Source organism: Squalius cephalus (genome assembly GCF_949319135.1).
Source record: "Squalius cephalus genome assembly, chromosome: 6".
In the NCBI taxonomy this organism is placed as follows: Eukaryota; Metazoa; Chordata; class Actinopteri; order Cypriniformes; family Leuciscidae; genus Squalius; species Squalius cephalus.
Window position 1 is genome coordinate 10,373,702 of NC_137127.1, and position 19,413 is coordinate 10,393,114.

Below are 19,413 nucleotides of genomic sequence, written 5' to 3' on the forward strand. Positions count from 1 at the left end.
AAGACAAAGACGGGACTTTATATGACAACTGTGCAAAGGACGGAACTGGATGATGCAACGATAAAGTAACAGTGCAGTGATATTTATGTTCTTATTTATTATCTTTATTTTGTGCAGTGATATTTATGTTCTTATTTATTATCTTTATTTTGTCATACAATCGTGATTTACAGTCTGCTTGTTTTCTTCTAGTTTATAAGAATTTTATTTATTTATTAATATGTTATATATACATAGATAATTATGCGTGGTCATTTGTAACTTTCTTTTCTTCTTCTTCTTCTTCTTCTTCTTCTTCTTCTTCTTCTTCTTCTTATGATTATTATTATTATTATTATTGGTATATCATACAAGCATTCAAATGGATGCAGCGGTAGTATATTCAAACTATGATGTGATAAAAGGATGAAATATTTTGTAAAAAAATTGCATGGGTAAACGTTTAAAACGATGCAATAAAATAAATAAAAAATCAAGTTAAATCAAAAAGCACTATATATTGTGTATTTGAGAAAAACAGTAAGCATTTCCTCACAGCAGGTGGCGTTCAAGATCTTGTTTATGCACAAACTTTAACAACCCCTCATTCTTCTTTTAAGTGACCAGCAGGATTAGTAAATAGATATGAGTTTTAAGCCATATGATAGAGTTGATCATTTACATGACATACTGTTTACTCAGAAATGTTCCTGTAATAAATGTCACCTGCTCGCTGGTAATGTTCAGAGGTGGACAGTAGGCTAACAAAGTAGGCCTACATTTACTGAGTAGCCTACATTTACTAAGTAGCCTAGCCTAGGCCTACTGTAGCCTTGAGTATAATTTTTTTCTGGAAACTTTTTACTTTAACTTCACGGAAGGACAAATATCGTACTTTTTACTCCACTACATTTCTGTCAAGGTCCTTAAAAGTAGTAACGTCAATCGGATTGACGTCAGAACCTTACGTCAGATTGACGTTAACATCCAACGTCGGACAGACATTGGATTTTGGTTGGAAAATAAAGTCAGGGTTAACGTCAGAACCCGACGTCGTTTTGATGTCAGAACCTGACTTCAAATGTTTGATGTTTGGATGTTTTAACCTCAGAACCTGACGTCAGAACCCAACTTCGGTTTGACGTCAACATCCAACGTCGGTTTGACGTCAGAACCCAACATCGACGTTGGATTTTGCTTGGAAATGAAAGTCGGGTTGACGTCAGAACCCTTTGGTTTCTGACATCAACCTGATTTTCATTTTCAATGTTGGTTTGGTCTTCTAAATGCAAAATTTGTCATTGTTTTGGAGCACACTAGCTTATAGATAACAGTAAGGCTAACATATTCATACTAAAAGCCAAAAAACTTTAAATAGGGCACTATTTGAGGGAACAGCCATTTGGGTGTCCGAAACCATTGTGGATGTTATTGAGTGCACTTCTCACATTCAATCCCACTACTGGAACTGTGTTCTAGAAATAAATTGGATATTGATACTGTATGTGGGTAGGTAGGCAGGCAAGCATAAATTAAGAGGCATAAGGTAGCCTACTGTAAGTATAGCCTACATACAACAATGCAACAATAATAAAACAATGCATTGACATTTACTTTTTACTTTTGATACTTAAGTACTTTTAAAAAACAAGTATTTCTGTACTTTTACTTAAGTAAAAATCGGTCTTTACAACTTTTACTTGTAACGGAGTAATATTTGACCAGTAGTATCTGTACTTTCACTCAAGTAAGGAAGTTATAATATAGCCAAACCAAAAATACTAAAAGCCAAAAAACTTTAAATTTATATTTAAATAAAACTTTAAATTTAACTTTAAAGCCAAAAAACTTTAAATAGTATCTGTTCCCAAACATCTGATTATAATATAGCCAAACCTAAAATAACATTGATAAACAGTGATAAACACTTGGAGAAATATAAAATATATATCTGACAGTCATATTTACATGCATGTATTTTTTATTGTTATTACATAACATTTATTTCAAACACAACAACAACATTATCCAGAAAGTAAAAAGTAAACAATTGTTTATAGGCATTTTACATGTAGAAAAATAGCTTTTGTGTTTTTTATATTCTATGTCTGTATGAAAGCATGCAAATATATCATTTATGATAATAAAGTAATTATAAAGTAAATGTTGCATATATATAACATTTACAAAGATATGTAAATGTTCTTTACTGTATATAAACAAATAGCATACAAAATGTAACAAGCAAAAAAGCTGTAAGCAAACCAAGTATAGTGCATTAACGGTATTATTTACAAACACACTAAATTATTTATGGTTCTCTAAATTGTACATGCTTGTCTAGATTTCTGTGACAGCATTCATATTTCGCATTTTTTTCCGAACAATGATAGAGGCTTCTCCCTTGACATCTCTCAGTCTGTCTGAGTCAAAGTCGACAAGCAGTTTCCTCAGGCCAGCACGGGTGGGTTTGAAGGAGAATTTAACTGTCACACCTTGACCAGGTTCAATCTTACCACTAGAGAAAGAGAGATATTAACAGTCAACCATAACTTGGATGTCTTGGATCATGTCTGATGCACTTTAGGAAATGTATACTGGATCCTAGAATTCTTACTTATGTAATTTCTAAAACTAGTACATACTGTGTTTTTATTTCTCTGGCCTCTGTTAGTCCTGCTCCCTCCACGGTAAACACGCCTCCTTGAAGACTGACAGGCAACGGATTGGTGAAGGCGATGTGTGCTGTCAATTTGCGCGATACAATCGCATTTCCAATAATCTGAAATGTAGAACAAACGTTGGTTATTAGTTAAAGTGGTCAGTAAAGCCTCTCTCCTCATTTACTCACCCTCATGCCATCCCTGATGTAAATAACGTTCTTTCTTCAGATAAGCACAAATAAAAAAATTGAGGAAAATAATCCATCTCTGAGTCCATATAATGTTATTGAACGGGTGCCGCTCAGTTGACTCTTGAAAAGTTGGCCGGAAGCTAAGCTTTATAGTTTCAGAAGACATGGATTTATCCACTGTGGTTGTATGGATTACCATCATGATCGCAGTGTGTGGTTTTTCAAATGTAAATCAAGTGGCACCTATTTACTGGCATTATATTGACTCACAGATATGGATTAGTTTCCTAAAAATCTTTGTTTGTGTTTATCAAAAGATGAAGAAAGAAAGTCTTATACATTGGAGATGGCATGAGTCAGTGTAAAGGATTAGAGAATTTCTTATTTTTGGGTAAACTATCCCTTTAATTACCTTGATATGAAGTGCTGGCATTTTCAAGGGGATGTTGATTTCTTGCAGGATGATGTTGTCTTGATCAGTGGGTTGAAGGAGGGCTGTGACCCTTATCATGTGATGTTCAGATACACACGCCCCATAATGGTCATATTGAAGTCGCAATACTTCTTTATGAGCTAAAAATGATGCAAAGATATTTGAGGAATTATTGTCAAGGGCAGATGCCATATGTGCAACATAATTTTGCTAGTCTTACCTTTGTGAGCTGGTAATGTAAGAGAGGATGTCTTTCTCTGGCACTCTCCGCGGTGGATACTATTGTAGGTTATTGCGTTCGACGTGACTGTGAGTTGTGCATCTGTGTCCTCCCGGCCAGCATTATACACCTCTATGAACACATCAAAGTCTGTCCCGTGTATAGCTGGAGCGTGCTTGATGAAAAGCTCAAGCTGTCCTGGGACTTCCTTCTTTTGGCCCACTTGTCTTCCTGCCTTTTTATAAACCTCTCTCTCCTTCATTGAGCCTGTGGTGGGACAAAGCATTAATATCAAATGTTGGCATGGACAAATATAAATAAAATTATTTTCTTAACAATATGTCTTATTGTGAATAATTCGCGGGTGAAATGTCTTTCTTTTTTATGCCAGCATCATCGAGACATTTCAAGATTTTAGGAACAATTTAATACTATTTATAATATAAATAAAAAAAGAAATAAATGTTTCCGGTACAATAGAATATTAGACAATGAACTTCAAGTCACCATGAAATCGAAATGGACAATTCTTGTTTTTTTTTTATTGAATATTACAGTATTTATTATGATTTATCCATACACATCATTGTTTTTTTTTTATTAATGTGCCCTCATAATCTTTAATCAAAATAACTTCCCCTCCAACATGCAATGACATCTCTGATGACGTCTTTACGGTTGCGAGGGCGAGACAACCTGTCACTCATATGATTTCACAGCAATAGCCAACCACAATGATCCAACGATGGACAAAATCAAGTCCCGCACTTCATTTTTTCTTGTTACGCCACAATAGGGAAGAAATGACTATTCCAACTTCCGTTTCATGCAGAATTTAATTTCAGAAGAGATGTCACAGATCAAAAATTAGTTTAGTTCATTATAGAGTGTTTCAATAAAGTTGAAACAAATGAGTAGATTTGACTTGTTGGATATTACCTTCAGGATATTTGTAATTAGCAGTAATGTCCTCTCTGAAGTCTCCATACACACTCTTAGTGCTAATGTTCCGTCCAATAATTTTACTGTTTTGGGACACCTGAGAGCGTTCCCCATCAGGATGAATAATCCAGACAATCAGATCTGCGTTCACCTCAGAAAACACAAATGGAGTGTCGTACTTCAACCCCACCTCTCCTTCCTTGACTGCATGGACTGGGCAAGGCCCACAGCAGAAAATTCCTATAAGAACATAGAAGCAGAGGATGTAGTCAAACTAATATTCCAGTTTTTTATACTTTAAGGAGTAAAGCTTACTTATAAGAGAGATTACCATCACTCCTTTCTTGAGGCGTTGGATCTAGCACCTGCCATCCATCATAACCTTCTGGGAGGTCATCGCGTTTCATCCAGGACTCAACCCAACAGTGGTAATTCCTGAAAAAAAGGAGGAAGCTAACAGATCAGGGACTACAGAAGAGAATGTTTTTGCTCAGAGTTATTCTTTCATAACTTATGATACTTATGAAAGTATCAACTTTGTCTCAGATCTTTCTCCTGTAATTGCTTAGGATAAATAAAAACAGACAGAAATGAAACAACTGTTGTCAAACAGAAAGGGTTTAGATCTATATATTTTATGTGGATCTCATAACTTACCAGATGCTGTCCTTCCTTCCTTCAGACACACTTTCAAGTTGATCATCGAAGACATAATCCACAGAAATGTTTGCATCAGTGTCATGAGCAGATGAGTAATTAGTGATGCATCTGGTTGGAATGCCAAGACAGCGGAGGACTGAGGAAAGGTGAAGTTACAGATCACGTGTAAGACACAGACACAAATAATAACAGTAGTACGCTATTCTGAATTTAGCAAATGATTCAGAAACCGCTCTGACAGTTCAGTTCAGAGAAGAATTTTACTATTCACTAAATGAACCGCCTCATTCATTCGGGAATCAGACTACAGTGGTTGCACTGTATGTTTTTGACTCATTAAGAGTCACTTGTTCATGAATCGGACTGCTGGTCATGTATGTTTTGATTCACTAAAAAGAACCGTCTCATAACAATCATGAATCCAACTGGTACTGTATATTTTGATTCACTATAAAGAACCTGCTCATTGTTATTTGCTCATGAATTGGTCTGCCCTGATCGCGTTATACACGTTTGGTTGACTAAGAAGAACCGTGTCATTTGTTTGTGAATAAGGCTGCCCTGATCGCGTTGTACATTTCCCCCCACTATTTCGCGGCGCGTGGTCTTTTCATTGCATCACTGCAAACCTTTTCATCTTTCATCTTTTGTCATGCCGCTAAAGATTCAGCAGCAGGAGAGAAAAGTGGTGCAGGATACAATGACACTGATTCTATTTTTCTCACCTGTGCATGCCACTCCTGTGAACACCCAGCACTGCCCATAACGTACTTTCTGTCCTCCACCCTCACTCCAGCGCCTCAGGATGGGCACACTGCCATTCCAACGTGTGGGTGCCACTCCATCACTGTACTCTCCATCCCAGCGCCCAGATACCACCCCGCGGTCATCATTAGCATTCACCTATTAATGCAGATTATGCATGCATGTAAACCACTTTTTATAGTGTAGTTTAATTCAGTGAAAAAGTAATTTATGCCTGAGCAAATAATGATTATAAAAAGAGGTGGAGACAACGCATGGCCATGTTAATAGATGCCTTACCATGGCAGTAATAGTCCTGCTAACATAAACAGGGCTTGCTCTGTTGACAATGTCCATCTCTGAGTTTTTCATGGCAGCAGGCGAATTATCCAGCACTTCAAAGCAAATATCCACCACATCTTTCTCAAACTGTTTGAAAAGAAAATGCAAGGATATGAATATCTTGTTTTACTTGCATCAGTGTTAAAAAGTAGGCCTACTGAGGGGTATAGAGGTTTTCTTAAAGGAATATTCCGAATTAAATACAGTTAAAGTAAGCTGTGACATGCTGTTGGTTACCACAGAAAAGAATCACAGAAGCTGTATGTTTATATGATTGAGATTATTGTGGTAAATGCTGTCCGTAGTGCCTAACATGCATTTTACTGAGAAAGCTTAGCACAAAACCCATACTAATGTTGTGAGTTTTTCTTGATCCCCCAGACCTGGGTGTACTATCTGACTGAAAGGGGACAGTCACTTGTTTGTGAGACAGATATTGTTGCTAAAATGTTTTACATCTACAGAGAGTGATTACACAGCAGACATGCGGTTCTCCTGCCACCGATCTGTCACAATTCACACTCTGCCTCATCTGAATTCCACCACCATGCAACATCACCCATAAATCCTGACTGTGTGTCAGTCATCTCAGGCCATGGCACTTTCTCAGAGAGGGCACTGACCACAAGACTGACTAAACAGATAGGGACTGTATAAATTTGGATGTTGAAGCATGTGAGCATGTGTGAATGCATTTGTAGGTTACCTGCCCAAAGTTCCACGGCACAGTGGTGATATCATCCCATGAGCCCTGGTACAAGATCCCGTTTTCATTTAAAATGTACTCAACCAGCAGTTCCTCACTGGGAAGGTACACTGAGTCATCTACAGGAAGAAATATAATTGAGCTTTGTGTGTAAGCCCGTAATGATCACATATGTAACAATTATTTTGAATTTGGTATAACAGCGTTCTTTCGGTGTGATATGTTTTTAAAATATCATTTGAATATTCTTGGCTTGCCAAAACATTTGATAACATGCAGACTACAATTTTTAATCCCAATTTGTGTAGCTATAAAGAATCTAAGCGAAAAAAAAGATTTAACTTAATAGCAAGGACATTAACTATAGCCTACTATAAAGTTTTAATAATCGTTGTAAGTAAACCTTGACAGCTAATCAGAATCCACAAGGTTTTAAAGAACTGGTGAATTTTAAGGCCTGTTCGCATGATCACATCAAGGGTGATTATTAAAATGAGAACTAAATAAGTTTTAATAATTGTTCTAATCCTATGAGAATAGGGAAGTCCACAACACACAGCGTTAAAATATCATCTTCCGCTTTAAATGAAAGAAATCAAATGAAACGTTTTTATGGAAGAAACAAAGTCATGAATTTAGATTTTTCAGGTGAGCACTCCCTTTAAATACTCACCTTTGCACCACGGATTGAAAAGCAGGTAGAAGGTCTGAGGCTTGGTTTGCTCCAGGATCTGCCCATCAGCTGAGAGCAAAACCACAGTCATGCTGTACAGACCCACAGGAGCATCAGCAGGGCTGTGGAGGGTCAGCATCACCTCACCCTGAGCATTACGCTGACTGAACCACCATTTCCCATGATCCTGCTCTGAGTCTGAAACCTTCAAGACCACTTCATTATTCTTACCTGTAACACACAAACATATGCACAGAAAAGATGATAAATATGGCTTTGCATCACTGTAAAACAAATTAATTTAGGAAAATTGTGGAAACTGACAATTACATAATTGGATCAATAAATGACTTCCAAGTTGGGCTGGGCAAAAAAATCGATTTTTCAATTAATCGTTTTTTAAAATGTGGTCGATTCAAAATCGATTCTCAAACGCCATGAATCGATTTTTTTCCATATTTATTTATCTATTATCCAAAATCCAGTATTAGTTTTCCCCCACTGTTCATAGGCTTGCAAACTCCATTTTATAGCTAATGCTGTGAGATTTTATGTTAGTTTTATCTAAATCATAAAATAACCTCAACTAGTGCTGGCTGCACGTTTAATCATATCGCAATCGCGTTGTCAAGCCAAGCAGTTATATGACGCAAAAAAATGCTGCGATTTTTTTAAATAAACAAATTTGGGTTGTTAACGCAATTCAGCATCTGTTAATTTTTGTCATTCTTTGGCTAGTGTTACATAATTCCTCTCTTATTCATGCAAATGTTTTTAAACCATTCATTCGCGATAAGACAAAAAAGAGCTCGCTGCCTGTGAATGTCGTGACTGTGACACACAGAAAGACTGGCGCTAATATCGTGCGTGCGCACAAGACAGCCCAGAATACAGTTCTCTTTCGCGCTTGAACGAACAATAACACACAATTATGCCAAAATGTCTTTTTGTCGAGTATCTTCATAACATAAGAGCAATCTTATGATGAACGTGAAGAGTTGTGACTCGTGAGAGAATGAGGCGCGTGTGAGATCCGCGTCTCTGTCAACAGCGGCTGGCCTTAAAGGGACAGGACACAGTAGCCACTAATTATATCTGTCGTTAAAGTTAATCAAAGAACAAAAGGAACAGAGAAAAACACTCACTGCTCTTGACTAAAGAACTTTTGTAACTTTAATAAGGATTAGTGTATATATAATTAATAATTAATGCAGCGCAGACTGTTTGATAACTTTATTACATTTCTATTTATGTCCTCCCTGTTAGACAGGAAGGGCACAGGTAAATATGATTCTGTTTTAATGTACACAAGTGTACCTAAAATAAAAAGAGTTTAATATACAGGTTTGTAGCTCTTAATTTCTTTGTATTAATTAACCACTTGTAAACTTATGTTCACTTTTTTTAATATAAATATAGGATTTGTATTAAATATATATTCATTGAGTCGAAATCGAAATTAGAATCGAAATCGAATCGAGAATCGAAATCGAATCGAGAATCGGAATCGAAAATCGAATCGAGAATCGAAATCGAATCGAATTGAGAGCTTGCGAATCGAAATCGAATCGATTTGTAACATCTGAATCGATACCCAGCCCTACTTCCAAGTATCAAAAATGTAAAAAGATTCATTGTACTTAAAAGTGCTTAAAATAGCTTAAAAGGGCACCTATTATGCAAAATTCACTTTTACATGACATTTGAACATAAGTCCAAATCCACCCATTTTTTAATCCCCATAATTCATAAGCACTGTCTCAGAACAAGCCGTTTTCAGATTCGGGGCAATAGAGCATCACAGTCCCGCCCACAGCCCGAGAGCGCTTCGGTGCCGGAAGTAAATTTCCCATTCATTTCTCCCATTGACGTTTTCGAAAATCCGTATCTAAAGAGTTTTAGAGCATGTCTGAGGATAACCAGCTACGGCTGAACTCATAGGCATACAACATATCATTTCGAGTGAAAAAACGGCGAGAAAATCCAAAAAAAGTCAAAGGTACAAGACTGTGTACATATTTTCATTTCCGAGCGAAGGAACTACTCATCCCATAAACCACCGCGCCTCACTGAAGTCGACTGAAGCCACAACCGCGAAAGAGCCTTTAGAGCGACTTTAAAATCTGACGACAGCCACGCGAACTTTTTCTTGTGCCGTTTATAGCATTTCTTTCAGTAGTAATTGTGTAAATAGACTGGAAAGCATGGCTGGCGGTCCGCGGCTCACGGGTGCAGATCTGGCCGTCCGCGCGGCGTTCTGCTCATCAGTTTCAGCCCAGCGGCCCACGGGCAGGTTGCTGACAAATGCCTCAACAATTTCCCACTTGTGGTCCATGCTCATTTTATTCATGAAGTTATAGTTCATCCTTAATTTTAATAACATTTAATGTATTTTCTTAATAACAACAAGTGAAAATTAAAAAGTGAAGGTCAGCAAACCAGAAAGTGCATCATAATCAGTTTATTAACTTGCCATGAATTATTACACAAATGTTCAGTAAATGCATGAAGAGCTCTCTATGGCTCTGGGTATGCCTAAGCTAAATATTGTTTTGACAGTGGCATCATAAAATGCTTGATATGACTCATACCATATATGAAGACTCCTCGGTTCAAATGTCACATCAGTGATACCGTGCAAAAAAACGCAACAGTTTTTTTTTCTTTTTTCTATTTATCTTGAGTCTTCACGAACTTTCGCGGGGTTTACACGAGCTCCACCAATCAGATGCATCACTGTGGGATTGTGGGATTGTTTAGGATTGTGGGTAATGAAGTACTTCTCCAAGACATCGCGAATAAAAGGCATTTATCTCAAAACAAGGTTAGTGCCCCATGAACTTTTGGCGGTTATATGAGCATATATAATCGCTTAGTACAGCCGTAGCTGGTTTTAAGTCTACCATGTATGGTTACGTTTTTATGGCTTATATCCCAACTGTCAATGGAGAAATTGTATTGAATTTTTACTTCCGGAACCGGCTGTGGGCGGGACTGTGATGCTCTATGTGACGTACTATTGCACAAGCCCCGCCTACGACTGTTGACGAAAAAAAAAAACCGAAAAAAAAAAAACTGTTGACACTGCAGTTTTAGCGCAGTAAAGCCCTGAGTGAGCTAAACACAGTCCGCCATTGTTTCGACGCCGGAGCATCTGTAGACAAGAATGTCTCCTACGCGATTTATGTGTTTTGTTATGTAAGAATGAACATAGCAGTCTTCATTTACTCTCATTGTTACTCTCGATGGATCTGTACAAACAGTTCGTGGTCCAGCTCAGTCTCCGGAGCGATAGGCCTAGCAGTAAGGTTATTTATCACGGCAGAAATGAAAGTGAGAGCAGAGCACGCACTTTATGACAGCTCATCGAGTCGTTTAAGGGATACAGTTTACCAGTTTATTAAGCACCCACTGAAAAGGTGTGTATTTGTTTACTGTTAGTTGTAACTAATGTTAGTGTTTTATGTACTTCGCTGTGTATGTTGATGATATTGAAAGGGAGAGAGAGAGAGTTTAGGAATACGACTTTAATGCGCACTTCTTAGAACTTACTGTGTTTATCCAGCCCTTACCGTGATTTTCTGGAGTAAAACAATACACTTCATTAAATTTATCAGTAGCTGCTATATTTTTGGCCATCATTCGGACGGGGTAGCAGATAGCAGATAGATAGCAGTCTATCAAGGCGAAGTGAAAAAACTGTTGGCTTAACTTGGCTAAAAAATAAAAGTTATACGCATGCGCAAAATCAAAATGCGCCTGATGAAAACCGTTGGTATGGAGAATTCAAATGTGGATGCGCGGGAAAGAGCGAGAGTGCGAACATTCCCAAGAGAATACAGAAGATTTTCATCGTCACAAGTTTCAAGACGTTATGGTTAGTATTGAGCACTGAAATTATTCTCCAAAGATTTGCTTTATAAAGTTTAAAAGGCATTTTGTAGAGGCAACGTTCATGTGAATTGGTTTCATGATCGTGTTTTACCGGTGACCACATAGTTATATTACGGTGTAACGTACTAGACAATAGTTTAATTTTCCTCATGTCATATACTGTATGTCTAAAATACTGTTTGATCGACATCGTATATGTATTCTGAATGATATGTCGGCCATGCTACCGCTGAAAACAAGGTCGTTAGATTTCAGTTGGTGTCGGCGTCTTTTGGGGCTTTTACACGTCAAGCTGATTTTCTGATTCATCAGTTCATTTTTTTATCGCTCGTGTCAGTAACTTTAAGCAGTCCTGAAAATCTGTATATATGTACATACCACGAAATAAACGATAAAGCAAAATCTACATCGACTAACACAAGTCTCATCCTCATTATAATTAACTTATGTTCTGTCACTTGCCAGATGTTATCCAGGGGAACTTTGTCATTAATGTTAGTTTTATTTGCAGATTTTTAAACTATGCAGTGCCACATTTGAAAGTTTTCTTTGCTACGTCAAGACATCCTTTAAGCAGAAGAATCATCCAGAATATTAAAGTCCCCCTGGCTGTAGTCAATCATTTTATCCCTTCAAACCTATGCTTCAAACTAATCTTTCATCATCGAAACGACATGTTTAAACTTTTTTTTCTCCTGTGAAATAGCTTCATTCCTTAAAATTGCTTGAATGTAACTTTACACTCTTGCTTAATTTAGTATGTGGATCTATGAATATGCACATTCTTGTGGTTGAGTTCTTTTTACTTGATAAAGACCTGTGGTTTAAAGACCACTAAACTTAGCTAACCTAGTGACTTGTCTTAAACTCCGAGGCCTGGGGCCGGTTGCATAAACCTCTAAGACTAGTCTTACAAGTTAGACATCAATTTATTTTCTTTAAGACGGTTCATAGCTTTTTTAAATCGGTTACATAAAAACGTAGATAAGCCTACTTTGATACCGAAAACTAAGACTGACTGCCCCTGACTAACTGCTAGTTAGGTCATACTAGAACTTAAGACACTGTCTTAACATTATGGCTATGTTTATGCAACCGGCCGCTGGTTTCACAGACAAGGCTTAGATTAAGCCAGGATTAGGCCTTAGTTCAATTAGGGCATTTAAGTAGCTTTTATAAACATGCCCAAGAAAAAAAAAAACATTGCTGGTGTGCATATTTTAAGATATGTCAGTGAAGTTGCTTTCAGTTAAAACAGCTCAAACATTCATTTTAGTCTAGGACTATCTTAAGCCTTGTCTGTGAAACCGGGGGCAAAAATACAGATCAATATAAGATTATTACAGGTTCAAGCCGCAGTCCAAATCCTGTAAGCCATCTGTTTTTCTCGCTGCTTAATCTGTTACTCTCTCCATCAGATTACTCACCCAGGTGTAGTATGAGGTTGAGCTGGTGGTCTGGGATCTGTGGGATGTGCTCAGTACACTGCAGGACTACAGAGAAGGGCTGACCTCTGCGCACCAGCAGACGCTCCACGTCCATCTCCTCTGTGCGGTGAGCATGGTTATTCTCATAACACTGCAGATCCAAGTCACTCAGTATGGCTGGACACAAAAGAAATCAATAAATATACTATATCCAATATTCTAAATATTAATTTGTTTGTAGTGAGCCTCTAAAATCCTCTGTTACTGAATGGTGCATGCAATACTTTTGGGTGGCTAAGTTTATTTTAATTATGGGATAGTTTAGTGATAGCAACTTTTATTTTCCAGCCTTGCTGACAAGTTTGAGATAGGCCTATGCACTGGAGATTTCACTCACAAGAAGTGTTTCATGACCTAATTTCCTTTGTCTTCTGGGTGAAGTATTTTTTTTTTTAATCATCATCTTATGAACTGCAGTATTGACTTGCATTATATTTGCATACATTATCTTTGTATGTATATTGGGGTCTAAAAGTCTGACACAGAAAAATTATAACAAAATAAAATGAATAAGACATTTTTAAGATCTAAGGCTCTCATAGGCACTAGTCAAGCAAATTGTTAACTTCCACAAAAAGTCAAATGTTCTTGCTTCCACTGAAGAACACAATGGTCTTTGGGACGTTATCAAAAATTCTTATTATCAACATGTTTAGTCTGCATATGAGATCGCACCAAATAACACATTCCTTTTGGGGAAGGAAGATAATATAATAAACTGCTGATGATGTGTGTGAAGTTTCAGTTTGTGGTGGCAAGGGTGTAACTTGAAGACCAAACTAAAACTTTTTTTCTTTTTTTTTCTCACAAAACTTTTGGGAAATGCAGCCCTGATCAGTTTGGATTCTCCTTATTGCTACTTGATGCTACATTTACTTTTAATGTTACTAGCATGCAACTTTCTTTTTCGCTTTCCAAGATGAGGCTATAAAGCTCAGACCTCACAAAGAGATCCAATACTGGACCAAATAAAATATCAGTCTGCCAACAAGTCAGTGGTCCATTTCCATATTTATTTTAAAAATGCAGAGCATTTCTAACCCACCTGCCCAACATGAAACACAGCCAACTGAAGTATTGCCACCAGGAATATTTAATTTGGACCTTTAGCATCTTATTTTGCTGTTTGAGAAATAATATAATTTAGTGAAATTGTGTAATACATTTTTCATTTGAACCAGGGTAGAAAGACCACATTAGTGGAATATAAATTAAAACCTGCAGTTTCCTCCACTAATGGAAAAGTATCATTCTTGGCAAAACTCTTGACCACCAGACTGCTTTATGTAATATATTTGAATTCACTTAAAACACTGTTTTTATAAACATCACAATACCATAAAACAACAATCTTTACAGTAATTAATTAGTATACAAAACATATTCTGTTTATAATGCAAGTGTGTGTAACAGGTGTTTATGCTAAATAGCACACTATTATTGCTCTGAATCATGAATATACTTAATTCTGACTTTGAGCTTAATAATACAAATATATTAAGAGACAGAACATTAAAGTAATTTTCTTACCATTATGCCTGGCCATTGATGGATTAAGTCTAACACTTCTTGTAAGTGAGGCTTTGTAAAATCCTGCTCTTGACGTTTTCTGTAAATTTACGTAGTCCAGTCCAAGTCAGCTGTCTTCCCTGTAACACGTTTGCTTTTTTAGGATCCGTTTTATAACGAAAGAGCATCCACGCCCCCTGATGCCCCACCGTCTCAATAGTTGACTGTCCTTCTTTCTGCAAAGACACACCCTGACTCACACATCCTCCCCGTGGCCTCTATGACCTCTGACATCACACTCACATACAAGATCCTCAAACAGCCAGAAGTGCTATGTGTGTACAGACAGTGATCTGTGTGTATAGTTCTACCTCTGCCGCTGTGGAAAAAGGATCAAGGCTAGGGAATTTACTACAACCGGCGTCATTTCTGGAATCACGTCATTACTGGAAACGCTCTCTTTTACATAAGGGCCAGGGTCACACACACAGGACTTTGTTCAAAAGAGAAGTTCTGATGGTTGGGTAACACTTCCATAGTATTCCATTGATCTACTCCACCTCTATTTTTCTGACTCATAGTCAGTTACTTAAAACTGAATTAACACATGTTCCGGGTAACGTGAAGGCCTCAAATGTTGGATTTAATAAGGCTACACTTTTTCCTGGCATAAAAAGTTAAAATCAGGCATTTGACTTTACTTCATTTGTTTTATTTTAAAGTTCAACAGCATGAAGGCAGATGGGTCATCAAATATTTTCAGAGACTAAATAAAACTTTTCCTCCACAAACTTTCTCTGTACAAATGAATGTAAAACATGCATTGAGTTACACGCACGATATAGCAGTTTAACATATATTATCTATAATGTGTAAAGTGTAATGCACTGGCATGAAATGCCTGACGTGTCAGATAAAGGGTCAAAGAATCATATTGCGGAAGCAACTAAAACTTCTGACATAATTTTGTGAGAAATTTCCCTACTATTTGTGGAGTTAATTAAATTCCATTAAGCTCCCTCACTGATGTTATGACAGCATTAAACTTTTAACAACTGGGAGTCACATAGATCATTAGAATTCTCTTTCCCAAAATAAAGTCATCTGTCTGCTGTATTGTCTGGAAGAACAATGACCTCTCCGGCAGTGGATTCTCACCATGCTGTGACATTACTACAGTGCTTTTTGATTACACAGGCACACAGAAGGGTCTCTGTCTTGCTTATATGATGGGAAGCAACAACACCACACCTACACATAGAAAAAACATTATTTGTGCATGTGTGTGTCATTGAGATGAGGAATGCTGGAAAGGGTAGTTTTCAGGAAAAAGACCTACACCAGCTCTTCCACAAAGCAAGCACAAAGATCATGAACACAGATTTTTGTTGAATTTCACATTACACTCTAACTGATGAATCATCAAAGAGTTATCGTCATACAAGTGAGGAACATACTAGTAACTCTTTGGATAACAGCGTCTGCTAAATGAATCAGAGGTTCAACTCGCATAGTCTGCTGTTATCTGTCAGACCTCTAGTGTACGAAAACCATTTTACTGCAGAGTGTGGTAGATATTTTCCTAAACCTAACTATCTGGGGCGTCTCCACTCGACACCCAACTGATCTTAATATCTGTGGCGTCTCCAATCGACACCAATACCTTAAAGGGGTGGTTTACTGCTTTTTTTCTTTGCATGATTGTGTTTATGGGGTGCAATATAACATGTCTTCGTGTTTTTTTTGTTTTTTTTTAAGCCTTATTTTTCATAAATTTCACCTTTATTGTAAGCTGCTTTCTCCTCTGTCATTTGAACGACCGGTTGACTTCCAGATTCTATGAAACCACTCCCTCAGAAACAGGCAATGGGCTCAGATTGGTTAGTTGGGCCGGTGTGTTGTAATTGGCTAAACTGCGTAGTGCACGTTGTCGGAAACTTCACGCCCATTACCTTTACGGGCGAAAGTTGCATGTGCTCCGGTCAAATGTAAATAATGGTGTCAATACTACCGTATCAGTTTGAGCCAGTATCAGACCCAGAAAGCGGCAATGAAGAGATTCAAGCAGAACCTCCGCAAACACGGCTCTTACAAAACGTGTCTGAATGGTAATTTTTTTTATTATTATTATATTCTATTCTACTATTATTATATAAGAATTTCGATACTCTGTTACTTGAAAATGCTACTGCTGCTTGTTAGCTTTTGAGATACGGTTTTCTCCTGATTAAACATTTAATATAACTGAATACATGACTGAGTAATACCGTTTTTTAAAGTTATTGTTTTATCGATTACATATAATTTTTTAACTTTATACACAAAATAGCATCGAACTAACTGGCTACAAACAGCGTTGGCATTGGTTTACATTCTTGATCAAATCGAAAAATTACGTCATAAAGTATGGAAAATACATTTACAAAATAAGTACATAATTACAAATTCAGGTCCAAACTGTTTGTACGCGTTTGTCATAGACACGAACTAGCATAACTAAGTGGCTACTAAAGCCAGCGCTGGCATTTGTTTACGTCCTTGATAAAACTAAAACATTACGTCTGAAATTATACATGCAAATACATTTAAAATTATTAAGTCTTACTTACAGGTTGTGGCCCAACAACTGCTGCCTCTGGTTTTAAAGTTGGAACTGCTTCATGTTTTAGTAACAGTTTCTTGTTGAATCCGGCATTGAATTCGTGGAGATTCTGGAAGCTGTCTTCCGTAAAATGCGCAGCACAGAGAGCTAAATTACGATTGTAATTTGCAGGAACATAATCAAACATAAATTTTAGCCATTGTTGATGAACTACAGCGTCCGTAGGAAGCCCGAACACAGAAGACCCGACAGCTGGGTGAAAATAACACACTTTCGACGGCATGGCTACAGCTCTCCACTATAACTCTTCCTCTTCGACAAAGCCGCAGAAATATGACCATGCCCCCTTTTTGGAGGGTTGATGTAAATGTATGGGTTAGTTACGTATAAAACCCGGGAAGTATCTCGTTGTAGTCCCATTCGAGTCGTTTTTGTAGGCATTAAACTTCCTGATTTTTAAAAGACGATATCTCTGCTTACGTTGAACTTTCAGCGCAGCAACTTTGCAGATACTGTTCATACACCAGCAGCAGCAGTACACACTATTTAAAATGAAAAAAGTGAAATCGCAATCAACCACCCCTTTAAACTCTCTGGCGTCTCCAAATCGACACCAATACCTTAAACTCTCTGGCATCTGCTCTCGACACCAATACCTTAATACTCTAGCTCTTGCCTCTTCAGTCGACAACTGGCCGAGTTTTCTAACTAACTTGCTTCCCTAAACTAGCTTCCTAAACTAGCTTCCTAAACTAGCTTCTTAAACTAGCTTCTTAAACTAGCTTCCTAAACTAGCTTCCTAAACTAGCTTCTTGCACAGGAATAAATTGACAAACAGACCTGCAAATGTCCTTTAAATGCTTTAATCACGGCCAGGAGATCTTCCCGAGCAGTTCTCAGGGAATCTCTCCCAAGAAGCAAGGCCGGAGGATTTCAGACAAATTCCATTGAGAATCCCTCCGTAAAACACAGATACAACAGTTTTTATAGAAGCAAGAAAACAAATAAGACTAACATGTCACCTTCAATATGATTGGTTCAAAAGCCCCAACCTTTTCCCTCTGTCACTGGCATAAGCAAACTCTGATTTTCTGATTACTTATCACAAGGTTTTTGCGAACTAGTCATGTCTAGTTTCAGTTCCCCTTTCTGTATTTATACACATACAATCAGTCACAAGTTTTTCCCCAAAGAGTTTGGACACATTAAAAGCATATGAATGTTATTCCTGCAAGAAAAACAAATGTTAGTTGATTAATTAAAGTTGATTAATTAAAATCCATCACAAGAGGCATTTGAAAAGTGGGTGAGACGGTGAGAAATATAAATGGAGATATAAGTAAAAAATATGTAAAAATGATTGCTAAAACCTTGTTTAAAAATATTATTTACCTCCCCTTAATGTTCCACATGCTTACAGTAAACGTCATGACTCTATTTTGCCACTGACAGAATTTCCTTTTAGTCCTATAAATATATTTTTGTAGTTTTCCTATTTGAATTGAAGTTTTCAATTCTAAATGGATTTTATATTTAAGCATAACTCTTCATGTATTAACTACAAACTCATAAAGTATTAAAGGGGACCTATTATTCCCCTTCTTACAAGATGTAATGTAAGTCTCAGGTGTCCCCAGAATGTGTCTATGAAGTTTCTGTTATGTTTTGAAAGTAAACCTTAACGTAAGCAAGTAAAGAAATGCATGTGAATATTAGATCTGTGTATTAAAGTGACAGCAGTAATATACAGTACCTACTGCTGTATATGCTGCTAATATGAATCAAACAAAAGAAAAACAGTAATTCACTCACTGCTTTTGATTGAATAACTATAGTTAGCTTCAATAAGAATACATTTCTTACTTGAATGCTGCTGTTAAATGCTCTGGCAAGGAGATAAAAACGGAGTTTACTGAAGGGAGGAGCTAAGCTAATAGGGAAGATTCCGTCGCCAGTCGTGATTAAACAGTTAAAAAACAATTCTTTAACATATCATCCACTAACCTGCAACGGTCATTTCTGTACTGTGCTCACTGACTCAGTTCATTTGTAGCCACTTTTCTGCGGCAGACAGATGTAAAACTTTGCTGTTGTCGTTTATTTTTGCTGGTATCTTCTCTCTGTGAGGTATTTGGTCACTGGAGAACCATCCAGTTTCCAGTGGTTCTCAATTCCAGTCCTCGTGACCCACTGCTCTGCACATTTTGTATGTCTCTCTTATCTGACACACTCATTTCAGTTCATGGAGTTTCTCCTAATGAGCTGATGATCTGGTTCAGGTGTGTTAAATAAGGGAGACATACAAAATGTGCAGAGCAGTGGGTCACGAGGACTGGAATTGAGAACCACTGACCTTTTCACCAAAAAA

At 37.3% G+C, this 19,413-nt stretch overlaps 1 protein-coding gene across 2 annotated transcripts; it reads right to left on the minus strand.

Annotated features, from left to right (window-relative positions):
- Positions 1-1,938: 1,938 nt before the first annotated feature.
- On the minus strand, positions 1,939-14,824 carry LOC307159976 (protein-glutamine gamma-glutamyltransferase 2-like). 2 transcript variants are annotated; one of them, XM_079873735.1, is made up of 13 exons: positions 14,465-14,824; positions 12,875-13,051; positions 7,554-7,784; positions 6,881-6,999; positions 6,133-6,261; positions 5,814-5,991; positions 5,086-5,224; positions 4,760-4,863; positions 4,426-4,668; positions 3,487-3,753; positions 3,246-3,406; positions 2,625-2,761; positions 1,939-2,497 (listed from the first exon to the last, which is right to left on the minus strand). In XM_079873735.1, exons 1-13 carry the CDS (start codon positions 14,478-14,480, stop codon positions 2,320-2,322), a joined length of 2,079 nt encoding a protein of 692 aa, XP_079729861.1. In that variant the 5' UTR covers positions 14,481-14,824; the 3' UTR covers positions 1,939-2,319. The 2 variants fall into 2 exon arrangements, with proteins under 2 accessions (XP_079729861.1, XP_079729862.1); XM_079873736.1 differs by lacking the exons at positions 12,875-13,051; positions 14,465-14,824 and adding an exon at positions 7,884-8,599 and having other exon boundaries at positions 1,946-2,497.
- Positions 14,825-19,413: the final 4,589 nt, after the last annotated feature.